At 43.8% G+C, this 15,109-nt stretch overlaps 2 protein-coding genes across 3 annotated transcripts in view; both read right to left on the bottom strand.

Moving 5' to 3' along the window:
• Window positions 1-4,491, bottom strand: part of stap2a (signal transducing adaptor family member 2a) — a 4,684-nt gene extending 193 nt beyond the window's left edge. The window contains exons 1-11 of the mRNA XM_047331808.1: window positions 4,119-4,491; window positions 3,236-3,307; window positions 3,036-3,155; window positions 2,888-2,944; window positions 2,638-2,789; window positions 2,374-2,505; window positions 2,194-2,263; window positions 1,446-1,548; window positions 1,259-1,354; window positions 1,046-1,177; window positions 1-958 (exon numbers count right to left, since the gene is read on the bottom strand). The exon at window positions 1-958 is cut by the window's left edge and continues 193 nt beyond it. Of these exons, the coding sequence (XP_047187764.1) occupies window positions 903-958; window positions 1,046-1,177; window positions 1,259-1,354; window positions 1,446-1,548; window positions 2,194-2,263; window positions 2,374-2,505; window positions 2,638-2,789; window positions 2,888-2,944; window positions 3,036-3,155; window positions 3,236-3,307; window positions 4,119-4,226 (1,098 nt within the window). The 5' untranslated portion in view covers window positions 4,227-4,491 and the 3' untranslated portion in view covers window positions 1-902. The remainder of the gene's footprint in view (window positions 959-1,045; window positions 1,178-1,258; window positions 1,355-1,445; window positions 1,549-2,193; window positions 2,264-2,373; window positions 2,506-2,637; window positions 2,790-2,887; window positions 2,945-3,035; window positions 3,156-3,235; window positions 3,308-4,118) is intronic.
• Window positions 4,492-4,644: 153 nt separating this feature from the next.
• LOC118310438 (endophilin-A2) lies at window positions 4,645-14,599 on the bottom strand. Of its 2 annotated transcripts, XM_047331806.1 has the most exons (9): window positions 14,370-14,599; window positions 11,848-11,916; window positions 11,048-11,264; window positions 10,636-10,769; window positions 10,234-10,392; window positions 8,780-8,883; window positions 8,323-8,456; window positions 8,116-8,172; window positions 4,645-7,407 (listed from the first exon to the last, which is right to left on the bottom strand). In XM_047331806.1, exons 1-9 carry the CDS (start codon window positions 14,412-14,414, stop codon window positions 7,220-7,222), a joined length of 1,107 nt encoding a protein of 368 aa, XP_047187762.1. In that variant the 5' UTR covers window positions 14,415-14,599; the 3' UTR covers window positions 4,645-7,219. The 2 variants fall into 2 exon arrangements, with proteins under 2 accessions (XP_047187762.1, XP_047187763.1); XM_047331807.1 differs by lacking the exon at window positions 8,116-8,172 and having other exon boundaries at window positions 14,370-14,598.
• Between the last annotated feature and the right edge of the window lie 510 nt (window positions 14,600-15,109).

The following is a 15,109-nucleotide window of genomic DNA, read 5'->3' as shown; positions in this document are numbered from 1 at the left end:
TGGCGGTAAAGAGGTAGGGTGAAATACTGTGATAAAGCCAAAAGACTTTGCCGGTTTCAGTCTGCAAGATAAAAGGAAGTTGGTCTACGCCAAGTGTGTGTTACTTGGTGTGTTTTAATACTAAGAGATTGTGTGCTGATAATAAGGGGGCTGTCCCTTTAGTCGACAGCCATCCCACCAGAGGGCAGCCTCACATACAGTACATGGATTTTCTTGAAGGGGAACACTGGAGTCTCCAAGCACCGGTCGAGTCGTAGCGCCATACAGTAGCACGTACACGGTAGCAGAGAATAAGGAAACACTTTAACATAAGCACCAACAGTAAAGTTGGGAATCGACGACACATCGACAGTCGCTTATCAATCACAAATAGCACTCGGAGTGGCAGGCAGAGATTGTGGCTTCAGATAATTTAGGATTTTTTTTTCACGTCACATGTTGGATGAGGTGAAGGAGGACGACTACTGAGCTGAAACCTGAGCACGTCTGGTTCATTTTCACCTTCGGAGCAGGTGAAGTGTCTCGGGTGCAGCGGTGACTTCAGCAGGTCAGCACAAACAGACATGGGCTCAGACGGGAAAACATTCGGCTCTGTTGGTGGTCCGTGTGGTGTCGTGTCAACGCGTGCTCCCATAGGTTGTAGCTGCCGGTATGTGGATTCAGAGTTTTTATGGATTCTTTTCTAAAGGAGAATAATATGTCGGGTTTTTTTTTTTGCTCAGAGGCAGATTGTAAACAGTTTTATGCATGTGGACAAAGCACGGAAACAAAGTGGCGATATTTGTAGCCCCTTGTCTTCCACCTAGAAGGCACAGGATGAGTACATAGCTGCGGTGAGAAGGGGTTTGGCACTGAAGATTGAGTACGCAGTGACAGGATGTTGTTCGCCGCCGTGAGTCGAGTCACTCCTGACTGGCTCGTCTCTTCTCCAGCTTCATCTTGAGCTCCTCGTTGAGCGCTGTGGAGGGACACAAGAGGACACTTTGAGCTAAAAAGGGAACACGGATCAACTGCCGCAGGCGAGCTCTGCTCGTGATCTACTCACTCTGTGTGAGAGGTGAAGGGGAGAGGATGAGTCGCCTCATCGGGTTGGTGGGCGAGGCCGGCACTGGTGAGGTCAGGATACGGCGGTCCGGGGCGGGGGACCTGGACAGGGGGCTGCTGCTGGACCAACGATCTGCGCCGGAATGAGAGCAGGGATGAGGATGGCTGGTGTGTCTGTCACTGTCTGTATGTGCTTCCTGTTAAAGAGACGAACCTTGTTTTGGCGGCAGGGCTGGAGCCTTTGGAAGGGGGCTGGTGGGGGCAGTGTGGAGGATCCTTTCTCCATTTTCATCATTGGCAGAAACATATGCTGATGACATGAAAAGAAACAAATAACATGGTTGGACACATAGATTAATTGTGAGATATAGAAAAACAAAAACAAAGAAAGTCTGCCTCACTGATGTTCTCCTCATACGGCTCCTCCAGGAGGAAAGGTTGTAGAGTTCCTAACGTCTTCTCTACCAGGGCGTCAATGACCTCATGTAGTGTGGCACAGGGGATCTGTAAGAGGGAACCTGCTGTATTAAATGGCCAAAAGCTGATTCGCATACAGAACAGACACTACCGACTGTTGTACAGTAATTTCAACACATAACACAACATTGTCAGCTGGAGGTCGTCTGCGTGCTGAATTGTTGCGCATGCCCTCACGCACCCTGAAGCCTCTCAATTCAAAACATGAATACATGAAGATATATGTGGTTCTGACAAATTGTCACTCCTTAAAATTATCTTTTTAATGTGACAGCAAATAACAGAGAGAGAGAGACAGTAGATTTACGGCATCAAATGTTTTCTTCCCACTTAGTTAATGTGATACAGTGTGTGGGTGTGTGTGTGTGTGTGTGTGTGTGTGTGTGTGTGTATGCTCTATCATTTTAAATATTCAACACAGCGGTGGGGAAGCATCGATCTTATTTGCCAGATTTCAGTCTATTAAGCAAATCCGGATTCGACCAGGTTACATACCAGATTACACACCATGTTGTTATCATGAAATTTCAATAACAACAATTTTGATAAAACATTGTGACCAGTGAACTAAAAAGTAAATTATAAGAATTTGGATATACTTTTTAAAAAATCCACATTCTGATATATTGTAAAATGCGAATTATATATATACTCAAAGTATTATACACTTACGGGATTTTCTACATCGATGACATAACCGCCTTGGTCCCTCTGAGTCACTCGATAATGTCTGAATACCGACCTGTAGAGCAAAAAATAGACACACAGAAGGTATAGAAACTTTGCAGTGTAGATGGTGTCTGCATGTGGTATTTACAGCTGTGGTGTCCAGATGTGCAGCAGGTGTTTCACCCATTGAGGTCCTGTCGAGTAGTCACAGCTAGCGAGCATCCATCTCTGCCTGGACGGAGCAGCATGTTGCCGCAGTCTGGGTGTCTCTCGAGAAGGACTTCAGCCTCTGTCCGAGAGACTGGTCGAAAACACCTGCAACACACACACACACACACACACACACACACACACACACACACACAGAGAAGAAATGATGACACGTGTGTTTGGTTGCACACGCTTAGACAGCTACAGTCGGTCCTTTCAACACAGAGGAGAACTCACGGTGGGATCTCTCCTACTAAAGGCACCGAGAGCGGCGAGGGAGGGGCACGTGTGGGGGTGCGGATTCTCCGTCTGGACCTTTCCTTGTCCACCACCTCCCTCAGCATCTGCAGTTGGCCCGGCAGCAACGTGAGACAGGACGGCACGTTGAGCTGGGATTGGGCGGAAGGCAGAATTTCTTACTACACAGCGACAAGACACACGCAAGGTGGTAAGAGGGATGCATGTGTGCAAAAGGATGGATATTTACATCAACGACAGAGTAGAGGAAACCTTTCCACAGCTCCCTTGATTCTAAGTTTGGTGCCTGGAAAAGACAGAAGCACTTTTACCTCTTGCAAGACTTATTTTGTGTGTGTGTGTGTGTGTGTGTGTGTGTGCGTGTGCAGTGGCATTACTGTGAGTTTGGTTTCCCCATCCTTCATGCGCAGGATGAGTCTGGCTGCCTCCAGGTTTCTGTCACGGCTGCAGTCGTCCTTCAGGGACACAAATCCATTGAGGTCTAGCTTCTCCACGTACTGCAACGCGTACACACAAACATGTGTTGGTCGCACCACACTGATGTGCACTTGAATGTATACAATGTATACACACTTACATGAGTGTCCTTGGCACTATTGAAGAAATACAACGAATTCCCACACAGACAAGTCCACAGTCGCCTGGATGCCTGTCACATATGGACATAAGTAGATGTGTGTGGGGGGGGGGAAGAGAAAGCTGTGACAACAACTGTGCCTTTTTTCACATCCGTGTAATGGATACAACTCCCCCCCTTCCATTTTTTAAATCACTCACATTTCCTGTCCCAAGAGAAAGATAGAGAGCGAGTCTCAGCTGTGGTCGATCTGTGGCCCTGGATCACTGAACTGCCCTGCACCTGAGCCGGGCTCAAATGACAGTGTGCACATTGAATCAAGATGAGCCCTGATGAGAGGGAGGGTGTCCCTGTGCCCCATTCTTTGTTTGCCACCAACACATTTTAAAATATGCAAAGGAACAGTCTAGCTATATTATCAATGTGACTGTGTGTAGCTCTGTGCATGCATATATTCAGAGACCGGGACCATTGTCACAAGAGGAGCATGACTTGTGGGTGATGGTTGGCACAGTGCACTAGTTACCAGGACCAGGGACACGGACACAAACCGTCCACGTGATCTAATACAAGTGACAGGCAACGTTTTGACAGCAATCGGGTTTGCTCGGTCCTCACGTCGCGATCCGATCATGACTCGAGTCTTTGCAGACTTCAAAGCCACCAACTGTGATCCGTTCTGTGAAAAATCCCCAGCAGCACTAGAGTCGAGTGTCGCCTCGCCCATTCGATGAGGAAGTTGACAGCTCTCTGGGAATGTAGGGATCGGCGGGGGCGCACACACACACACACGGACCACACACACACACACCCACACGGACCACAGCGACCAGCAGCATGCACTAAAGCATCATGGCACCTGATCGGCGCCGGGCGCGCCTACCTTCTCCTTCGGTCCCCTCTTCTCCAGGTGTCCTTCGTAGTAGCAGGGCGGGAGCTGCGCGCGGGGTCCCCCCGGCCCGGGCCGCTGTCTGACGGGTGCAGCCGCCATGAGTGTCGCTGGCTGGGCACGGAGGACAAAGGGGATCTGAGTGATCCGGGGGTGGGGGGGACGACACGCCTTCCTTCGACGAGATAGTGCCGTGCGTTAATCCAACAGCTGGCTGGGGAAGCCTGCTGTGCCCGGGGGCTCATGCAGACCGGTGGTTGTGCAGATTACAAAAAAAATTGGACGGTTGGGGGATAAATGTCCAATATATAGAGATGTTCACTGGACAAAAATGAGCAACTGTGCAAAGGTGAATAGAAGGGTTGACACACGAAGGTGTAGGCTACATGTTACAATGAAATAAAATTAAAATCATCCTCTACCTCACATACTGCATCAGTGTTCACATTTTATCATTTCATTCTAACATAAGAAATGCATTTAGTGGCATGTCATTCTCTGGAGAGACACATGGGAGCCATATTATTAAACATTTATTCGAAAAAGCACATGAACAGCATGGGTTCCCCTTTACATAATAACAAAAATATACAATACACATAAGATTACATTTAATATAGAGGTAAACCATATATCCTATAGATAATCCAGGATAATCCCCCCACAGTAACAATTACAAAAGAAAGGGCATCAACTAAGACGCAGGAGACGTAAGAAGACACATGCAGGTTACAAAGCGGTTATATTTCTTACACAGAAAACAGTTGTGCATAATAAAATAATGTTTTTTAAGGCCAATAATACTTCATTCGTTATATAGTGTTATAAAGTCGGGACACTTCTGGGTATGGATGCGAAAACAAACCATCACAGAATGTAGTGCTGCAATAAATGTCAGCCACAGCAGTAGGACAACTATTTCAGCTGTGACAGCTGCAGCACACAAAAATTGATCTTAGCCCTTTGTTCCACCACATTAATCATCATCATTATACAAGATGCATAATAGCTCAACCTGAGCCCCTGACCCTCCGCTCCCCTCACAAACACCGGGCTTTTGATTCAGTATAATGAGGCATGAGAATCCACACCTGAACCAGTTATTATTCAGCACAGCCAAACACTTTGGCCTTATACATAACACGATAACATAGGAGACATGATAGCATAATATCAGGAGGCACATACTACGATAACAAGGAGATTATTGCAGAGATGGACCGGGAGACTAGCTCCATAGGCACCATGGGATTGGGCAGATAATTGGGGTGGGGGGGGGGGGGGGGGGGGGGGTGGTACAGGGGGCAGGTGGTGAGTAAGACTAGTAGGTGGGGGAGGGAGGGCATAATCCACCGCTGTGTGCCCTTCCCTGCTGAAAAGGCCTGTCTGTTCCGCTCCCGGTTTAAATAGAGACGGGAGGGATGAGTGGGGTGGGGGGCGGTCGAACAAGGAGATCCTGACAACAGGAGAAAGTTGGCATTTTAGTGAAAAGCACAAACCCTCACAGTTCATAGTGAAGCTGGTAATGGGCTTAAATGAAACTGAAACAAGCCATTGTGTGAAGACCTTACTCGTTATTAGTATATTGCCAACACAATAGTTGGGGTGTAGCGTTTTCTGTCAGGTCTGGTGCACAGTTTCATCTCGAAAACTGAGGCAGGTACAAAAAACATCCAAATACACATCAGATTAATTTCCATGCTCTGAAATTATAGGTCGGAGCACTAAAGCCAAGCGTACCCTGGTGCCGAGGGAGAAAATAAATCACAAGATTGAAAATTCATTGACGAAACAGTTTGGGTAAAAGCCCAGACAACAGTGTGACTGACACTGCCAGCAGCATCACGAGAGCCTGAGAGCACAGAGGGACTGACGGGAGCATGCTTACGCCTTTGGTGTAATGCAAATTGTTCGGAGGCTGTGGGAGAATCATGTAGCGTGATTGTGCGCTGCATTATAATGGAATCAAATGTCTGCGTCTGTTAGGTAAATAGAAGGTAAAAAAACCCAAATGTATTTGCATATAATTAAATATTATTAATATCCAAGCGTTTTGCACACACGGATGTCATACGGCTGTATGACATCCCGGTCTTTTTATTGACAAGCAGCAGCTGCAGACAGTTTTGGATTTTGTGCAACCTTTCTTTGGTTTTAAGAGTCAAGCGGGTGGATTGCGCTGACAAACAAGGGGTTAAGCTGTAGGTAAATCAACTTACTGACAATTTAGAAACAAGTGATAAATGAAATTAAAAATAAGTAATTTATGGAACCCTACAGTCCTCTAAAAATAAACTTTCAAACAACTTTTTTGTCTAAAAATAAACTCGGCTGATGTCTGTTAAACTGCAATTTCAGTGACAAACAGCAGGCAGTCTCTCTCTCTCTCTCTCATATAAATACCCATGTGACAGGGCCACTCAAACCAATAGTTAAAATCATCATGTGTACCACCAGATGGCAGCGGAGGATAGTTTTACACATTAACAGAAGGCTGTGTGTCCTCCATGTTGAGTCTGTGATGACAACAGTACGACCGCCTAGAGGCACGGAGGTGAGATGTGGGAGTGTAGAAAACGGTGCTTGGAAAAATACATGCATGTGTGTGTGTAGTACCAATATGAATCAACACATAGAACCATTCATATTGGGAATGTAAAATAGGAATATAAGAATAAAGAAGTCACACTTCTTAGTGTTTGTGGATACTGCTGGACATGTTATAACAGATGTCATTCTATCTTGATCTTTCTTCGTCAGTCCTAATGATTGGGGTGTAGTGTACAAAGTGCACAGGTGCATAGAGATCAGATATAAAGACTCAGGATATGGCAAATGCACTCAGACATCAGGCGATCATTTCTCTGGTTGGACATCCCTCCATCCTTTCTGTTTTTAGAAAAAAATCCATTCAATCTTATTAGAGTGGGAGAAAAGGCCTTGCTCCAATATAACTCGTAGATATAAAAATTAGGTCCCTGTTTTGAGATGTTTACCCTTTAATTACAATAAACAAAAGCAATTTTTTTGGTTAATGAGAGTCGACAAACCCTCTATCATTCCCCCTGTTCCATCCTCTGCCGTCTCCCTCTCCCTCAGTGCGATATCGGCACCACCACTTCAACATAGTTGTTTGGGAAGTATCCCGATTTTCCACGAAGGGATCCCTCGAACCAGTTCTCATCGATTTGACTGACCAAGGTGATGATGTCACCCTCGTGGAAGCCCAGCTCTCCCTCGTTCTCCGGCTCAAAGTCATACAGGGCCTTACAGCACGGCTCAGCTGCAGGAAGAAACACAAAGTAGAGAGACGTGAAGGAGGTGAGTGAGAACAGATAGTCATTCTGCGAAAAAGATAAAAAAATGTGCCAGTTTCCCAAATTTTCCAAGTTTCCCACTAGGACTCTGGAATAGACCATAAAACTGATTTGTGAGTTAGTCAGTGTGGTGAGGCAGAATCCTTCTGAAGCTCAAGATCAAAATCAAATGGACTGATACTGTAGTGTTACACTGCAAATCTATTTCATTCCAACCAACATTTCCATGATTAAGTTTAAGGCCTAACAGTTTCCAAATTTAGTTTCCGTGTTGGACTGGAGAGGTGAGTGACCTGCAGTGGTTGTTCTTAAGGTTCAGAAGTTTCAGTCGGGGAACAGGCTATCAGATATATACAATTCAGCAAAACCATGACATTTTCTCATTTGGCTGACACTTATCATCAAAACACCACAGTCACTGATCAAAAAATAAGAGAATGGTTTGCCAAAGCTTGTATGTCTCTGCAGCCTGGGGTAAGACAGAAATGTTCACACTGAAAGGTCCTGACAGGTGAGACACAACGGACCCAAACAAAACACCAATCAACAATGTTAGTGAAACACTGAACTCGGGCATGCACACACCCCTCTGCCACACGGTTGTGCGACAGAGTGAGTGCAAGTAGCGACACTTTGTGGTTCTGTTCAAGTGACATCTTCATCTATCCACTCACGTGGCCTGCTCCTGACGGAGCTTCTTTGGAAGGAAGGACCTTGATATTGTGCTGGAGCTGGTCAATGTCACAAAGGAAAGACACATCAGTCTTAAAAAGAATGAGCGACCTGCACGTATGCGTTCTTGGGTGTAGGCCTTGCAAGCGTACACAGATGTTCAAGAAAAACTCACAGAGCTCTCACCAAATATACTAAGTTAAATTTACCGGTGGAGTACGCTGGGGGGCTTGTTGCAGCAGGCGAGTATCCTCCGTTGGACTGCTCTACCTCTCCGTAATCGTATTCTGGTCTTGGTTTGGGTAAGTATTCACGCCGTGGACGGTTCTGAGCATCAGTCACCCTGCATACAAAATATGACAAAACACCAACTCTCTGAGCTCACAAGGAAAATATCAATGCAGTTTCTTGTGGCAATTAATACAATTACAAGTACATTTTTTCATTCTTTATTAAAGGAGAAACAGATTATAACAAAATCTTCTGTGCCCTCAAAAACAAAAGATTGTTTATCAGCTGCTGCTGCTGCTGCTGCTTGACATTTATTACTCGTGATCAGAAAAAAGGAAAAGATGGTATGGCTGAATCATCGCTCATCACGTGCCAGGGGACTCGGCATCAACATACAAAAGGCATGGCATTTTCACAAACAGACACGGCGCTGACCTTTCTCTCAGTTTGTCAGAAAGCTCTTCCAGGATGTTTGCGGCCCGTCTGTGGTACTGCAGCATAGACTCCACGAAGGACGACAGCTGGCTCACCTGCTCCACCTACATGCAAACACACAAAAACTAATTTGGAATGAGACCAAACACGGAAACAGCTCTGGTCTTTCAAGTGAATTCTTTACCTGTTAACCGTTTGCATTCCATTTCTAGTCACGTCTTTCATTGCTTCCATTTGTATTCAAATGTCACTATTATTCGTCAGAATAACATTACTCAAAAAGCTCTGAAACACCTCATCAAGACATGACACAAAACAGGTCTAACTGGCTCGCACGACAGCGAGTCACTGTAGAAAACAAGGCATGTGAAGTGACGCACACTGTTCTCATGCTAACTGAGAGGCCAGAAGCAGCAAGCGACATGCCATTCAAATTGATTGTGGTCACACATATCAGTGTGACTCAGGCAAGTGATTGAGATACACACATGGGGGAGAGACGCGACGACAAACAACAGTCCAAAAAATAAGTGAGGAAGGCGAGGGGAGGGTGGGATTCATTAATTTTCATTATATAGACGAGATATATGAGGGAAGGAGAGAAACAGTGTTAACGCTCTTCAGTTGTTAAGATGTGTGACACTGTTGATTATGAAAATGTTTGAGATGATTCAAATGTGAAAAAGAGTAAAGAAAGAAAAGAAAAAGGGAAACTCAAGCTACATTTTGTATTTCTCTTTTTCAATCAAGCACTTTTTAAATTGCACATTTCTCAAAAGCTTTGTTATGCAATTTATTTTTAGCAAAACATTTATTTATTCTTTATTATTAGAGTATTTGACACTTAAATCTTATGTCTTTAAAACCTATTTCTTTGAATGAAGCAAAATAAAAAATATATCTCCTCAACCTTATAATGTACTAAATGTGTTAACAACATTTTGATTTTGGGAAATGTTGGAACGGTTGAAATTGTTTTTTTTAATGATGTTTCCAGGACAATTGTGGAAAAGAGTACTGAGAGGTAATTAAAAGTCTGTTACGATATTGTTATATCTATATAAAATTTGAAATAGATAAATAGGTATTGATTATTTACACAGCACATTTTCATTTATATTATTAAAATGACTTTTTATATAGCAGTTATTGTAAATACTGGTATATATGGTTAAATATTCACACTTCTGTCAGTGTTTTTCTAACATTGTAGAAAAACAAGGACAGTTTCACCAACACTACTGCGGATGCATTTTATATGCTCATGTTATATCACTCCACTACTGAATAAAGAGTTAGTTCACCATTATTACAGTCGTTTATCAACAGTAGTTGATCTAATAAAGGTAAACTGACACGTTTTTATGACAGAGCATAAAAACCCCTGAATCAAACAGATGTTAGTGTGACATCTCTAAGCAAAGGGAATCACGTTTAGTCTAGAGGCTACTCACATCTGTTTCCAGCAGGTTATGCATGGAGCCCTCAGCCATTTCTTTGGACTCATGGAACTTCTCCAGGGCCTGCCTGATCTCCTCATCTTGGATTTTACCCTGACGTTTCTTTTTGTAATCATAGTCCAGGCGACGGCCCTCCAGCTTTTTCAGGTGGTGCTGAGGGGGTGAAAGAGTTGGGAAAGGGAGGATGAGGTTTTAGCAGATTTTCACTTCTTTATGATTAATTCTCTAAGATCGCCATGCTGCTCGTGTGATCCAAAGACGCACACGCAGCTCAGTTGTTGTGCATCTGGACTGTTGAAACTTTTTCATATTACTGCAGCAGGCACACAGACTGTGTAGCTCATTAGTCAATGTCAGGCCTGTACGTGCAAAGGCATACTGCCCCTTTGATTCTACCTGAATGTCCTTGATATCCTTCTCAGCGACCGCCTGCAGTGGGTCAATAAAGTTCTGCTTCACATCAATATCCAGAGAGTCTTTGACCTCAGCCATCCTCTTCATAGTCTCCCCTATGTCTACAAGAGCCCCACCTGCAGCACACACACACACACGCAAAACACCAGCATTAGCAGAGTGTGGGACATTATGAGGCTTGATAATAATAATCATTAGCTCTGTAAAGAAGGTGAAAACATGAAAAATGACTAATGCCTATACATACACTTTCCATCTTATAGGAAAATATAACTCACTATCATAATAGTCTCCAACTTACCAGACGTTTAATGCCTTCAAAACATATGTTACAGACATACTATATTTGTTCACAAAGTGCATCTCCTTTCCTCACCGACACCATCGCGCTTACCAAAATTGGTGTCCTCGCCCATATCCTGTCCATACTTGGTCATGCACTCCCCCAGGAGGCCCTCGGGCTGTGGGTAGCCCGGACTATTCACCTGTCCGCGGATTTTGGACACTGTGTTGAGCATGGAAAGCTTAGCTCTCGTTGCAGGGTTGGGCTGGAGGTACTCCGATGTTTTATTGATGACTTCCACCACTGCTTTGCTGGTGATATCTGCTCTCTGGAGACACAAGTTGAGGAGAGACATTGGTACCTGAGTGTTTATACCAAGTGATATGCCTTTTGACACTTTATATTTGTAAGAAACTCCATGGCCATAATTTCACAGCAAAACATATGAGGACATTGTTACTCAACACATAATAATAATAATAATAATAATAATAATAATAATAATAATAATAAAAAATGTCATTTATAGAGCACTTTTCATTGCTAAAAGCAATCTCAAAGTGCTATGAACTATGGGTTAAGTCTACAGGCGGACGGGTATATAACCTTCTAAAAATGGCATCAATTCCTAAGATTAGGAAGGAACTATCAAACATTTATGACCACAACCTTAAATAATAAATAACTATACATTTTAAAAAAAGCAAATAGTCATATATATAGAACTTGAATCAATTGTAATGTTAAATTCTACCACAACTGCACACGGCATTGTTCATTCTGTAACATAAACATTTTCATATCAGCAAACACAAACCCTGTATATATATATATATATATGTCTGCGAAAGGTCAATTATTGGCCAACAGCTAAAGTGTTCAGGCTCAAGTCTTAAAAAGGTATGAAGTACCCTCTCGAGGTCCTTGAAGTCTTCATCCAGTTTGGTTCCCTCTGCACCTCCAACCTTTTCACTCATCAACTGTGAGGACAGAGCAAACAAACAATGAGGCAGACTTAACTCAGCATGTTCACTCGTCTTCGTGGAGGATTATTTATATGATTACAAACATGTGTGCTCCAGCATGACAGACTTAACCGTCGACACTTTCTTAATTTGTGCCGATATCATTCTGTTAACCGTCTTCCCCTTTAGCCAGGTACCTGCCTACTGAGTGAGGTCAAATACAGAACTGAACTTTTGGAGCTGATAGGCTCATGAACACTTAGGCAGGGGAGGATCTTGTTGTCATTTGAGACAGATGTTTTGTCTTTTTCCAAACTTGAATTTATGATTAACATCCTTCACCATTTTCTTTTTTCCTGGAATGACTAACACAATTCTCAAAGTCAAAGACATGTTGATGTTTTCCACCGGTGGAGGAGCCCACTCAGCTCTGCATCAGGGAAGGATTTCTGCAAACTAGACTTTCCTCTGTACTGAGAGTCTCGATTCATAAAGAATTATACTGAAGGGTTTTCCTTTTTTTCCATCAGGTCAGCAATTTCCTACACTGCAGCCACATCGATGGATACTTTTATTAAACACACATGCTAACTTCATCTTGCTCTCACCCACTAGTCCATATACTCAGTAACACATGGCACATACATTCTCCATTTGTCATCAGACAAACAAACTTTAAATCCTTTGCAGTCGTCCAGTTGTCTGGCAGGCCATACACACATCTTGTGTGTGTGTCCCTTCTCATTTGGTGCAGCTGTCAACTCAGCGTTGCACATAAAACTCTATGAGCAGATGGATCAATTCATCTCTCTTGTTCATATAATATACAGGCCTGGCATAGTTTTTGTTCTTTTGGAACCAGGTGTTAAGTTGCATGTAGATGTGTGAAATCCAAACACAAACGCACTTTCAGCACCCACTCTGATTTCATAATTGCCATTTTATTCTTGTCCAAAACATCTGCCAAACCTGCTCATCTCAGTCACACTAGGGTATGCAAACTATGAGGAAATTTGTTGAACTACTTAACGGGTTAAATTGGTTGTTGTGAAATAGGAGCCAGTGATTTCACTTATTCAGCCAAAAAATGTGTCTATAAAAGTCACAATGTGATTTAGACTATGGCAAATGTGCAAATTGATAAACACCAAGTGGATTAGAGAAGCTTAACAGCATCCCCATTAACTTAGATTAAAATTTGATTAAATCTCAAGTATACTTTTATACCGGTATCATGTGAACCTGGTTGAGCAACTAACTTACACAACTCATTATGCTCCCTCCAACCAGTCTTCTCTCATTTCATAGCCTGAATGGGAGGCTGCAGCACAGGTTGACCAGGGCTGTGCAACAGGGGGAGCAGGATGTTCAGTATAGGTCAAATATGTTTACAGTGCTACTGTATGACCCAGTAGTTGATTCATTCACAGTGAGATCTGCCCAGCACCATTGCCCTTATGAAGTTTTTTGTTTTTTACATACGGTATGTTTTACATTCTACAACATAATGACCACATCTGTGTCTTCTGGTTTACTTAGGAACGCGAAGCTGGTTTGGGCAGAGTATTCACATAGGAAGGATCCCATCACCCAGGAAGATGTACACACGCACTGGGCTGAAGTTCACGGTTCAGGACTGGACCAGCTTAAATCAAGATTAACAAGGAGAAAAAGTATTGTGTAGTTGATGTGATAGGTAGAAGCCTCCGATTGACATCACATATCATTGAGATGAGAGTTGAGTGATAAATAACTTGGACTTGTGAGTCACTATGTTATATAGTTGGAAGCATTTCAAAAAAATATCGCAACAGTGCGTGTGCGTGTGCGCGTGCGTGTGCTGCCAGATTGGATCTGCAGTCAAGTGTTTTGAAAACGTTGTGTGATCCTACACATAACAAGCACCACGCTCGGACTGTGGGGTATCAACGCTTGCATATCAACAAAACATAACCAAAACAAACTCCTATGATCTCACACACGCTCTCCGTTGGAGTGTCTCGACTTCTGAAGCAGCAGAAACGTCAACACGTTAGCGTCGATCTTGCCGTTGGCTGCAAACTAGCGACAACCAACCAACTAACCACCTAACTAGGACGAACTAAACTGAGACAAGTTCTCGAATACATGTGCTCTGACTCGCAGTCTGCAGTGAAGAGACAACTTTAACTGTCACGTCCCTGGCGCTAGCCTGCTAACTCCCCGGATTAGCATTAGCTCGCGCGTGTTGTGGGTGAACGCTGACGTGACGTGGGAGTCACCGCACACTTGACAGCGACTGGAGACTCTAACGACATCGTCGCGGGTCGCGCACTTCTCGACGAGTCCAAGTACCCCGCGGTGTTTGTCGAACAACAGAACGTCTCGTCGTTTCGTCCGCTCACCCGAAGCCGGAGCAGTTGAGCTAACGACGGCGTTAGCTCGCGTGTCGCGCTACCGGGCTAACGCGGAGAGAGTAGCGCCTGTACCTGGCTTGCTTTGTAGAACTGCTTCTTGAATCCTGCGACGGACATCTTGCCCCGTCCGCGTTGCCACCTGGACCTCGACGGGGAGAGGAGACGTGCGTGCTTTACGAGGAGTTGCTGTGAGTTTAGAGGTTTACGACACCCACCGCCACTGAGCGGAACGTCTCGAAACTTTGCACCGCGGACGTGAAAGTCGCTTCGTGTGGGAGGCTCCACTCTGCTGGACGAAGTGGGGCAACGCACCCGCGCACGCGCGCACGCGCACACCGTCCTTCCCCATGGACGTTACACGTAATCCACCAAACTCACCTTTAACCATCTGTGACCCCGATATTTATTGTTAGTTTATTGTAAATAGTGTGAATTTTGTTTCATTTAATCTTATTTTATTCTATTTTAGGTTGTTACTTCTATATTCGTTTTCTAATTCTGTGTATATATGTTGAATGCTACGTGCACCTTAATAACACCATAAAAAACTCACTTAATTGGCAATAAAAACCGATTGTGATTCTGACACACACACACACACGTTTATAGTAAATGGCAAATACATTTGAAAAATGTGTCATTTTCTATTTGTGCAACATTTGTCAAATGTAACTAGTAATTTAAGATGACGTAGATCTGTCACGTAAACAATAGATCCGTTGTCGATTTCATAATCTTATCGTCTCAATTATTTGATTGGTTTATACAATGTAAGAATAAATAAATTTCTACAGTTAAAGGTGAATTATTTT

Source organism: Scophthalmus maximus, chromosome 5 (assembly GCF_022379125.1).
Source record: "Scophthalmus maximus strain ysfricsl-2021 chromosome 5, ASM2237912v1, whole genome shotgun sequence".
Lineage (NCBI taxonomy): Eukaryota > Metazoa > Chordata > Actinopteri > Pleuronectiformes > Scophthalmidae > Scophthalmus > Scophthalmus maximus.
Note: the sequence above shows the minus strand (reverse complement) of the source record. Positions and strands in the feature narration are given on the sequence as shown.

What these genes read in the sequence shown, in the direction of transcription:
- LOC118310438 (XM_047331806.1), bottom strand. Translation starts at nt 14,414, where the DNA reads ATGTCCGTCGCAGGATTCAAGAAGCAGTTCTACAAAGCAAGCCAG. An exon ending in ACTTCAAGGACCTCGAGAGG is followed by an intron (nt 11,265 to 11,847) that starts GTACTTCATACC and finishes TTGTGTCTCCAG; the next exon opens with AGAGCAGATATCACCAGCAA. An exon ending in AGGATATCAAGGACATTCAG is followed by an intron (nt 10,393 to 10,635) that starts GTAGAATCAAAG and finishes TCACCCCCTCAG; the next exon opens with CACCACCTGAAAAAGCTGGA.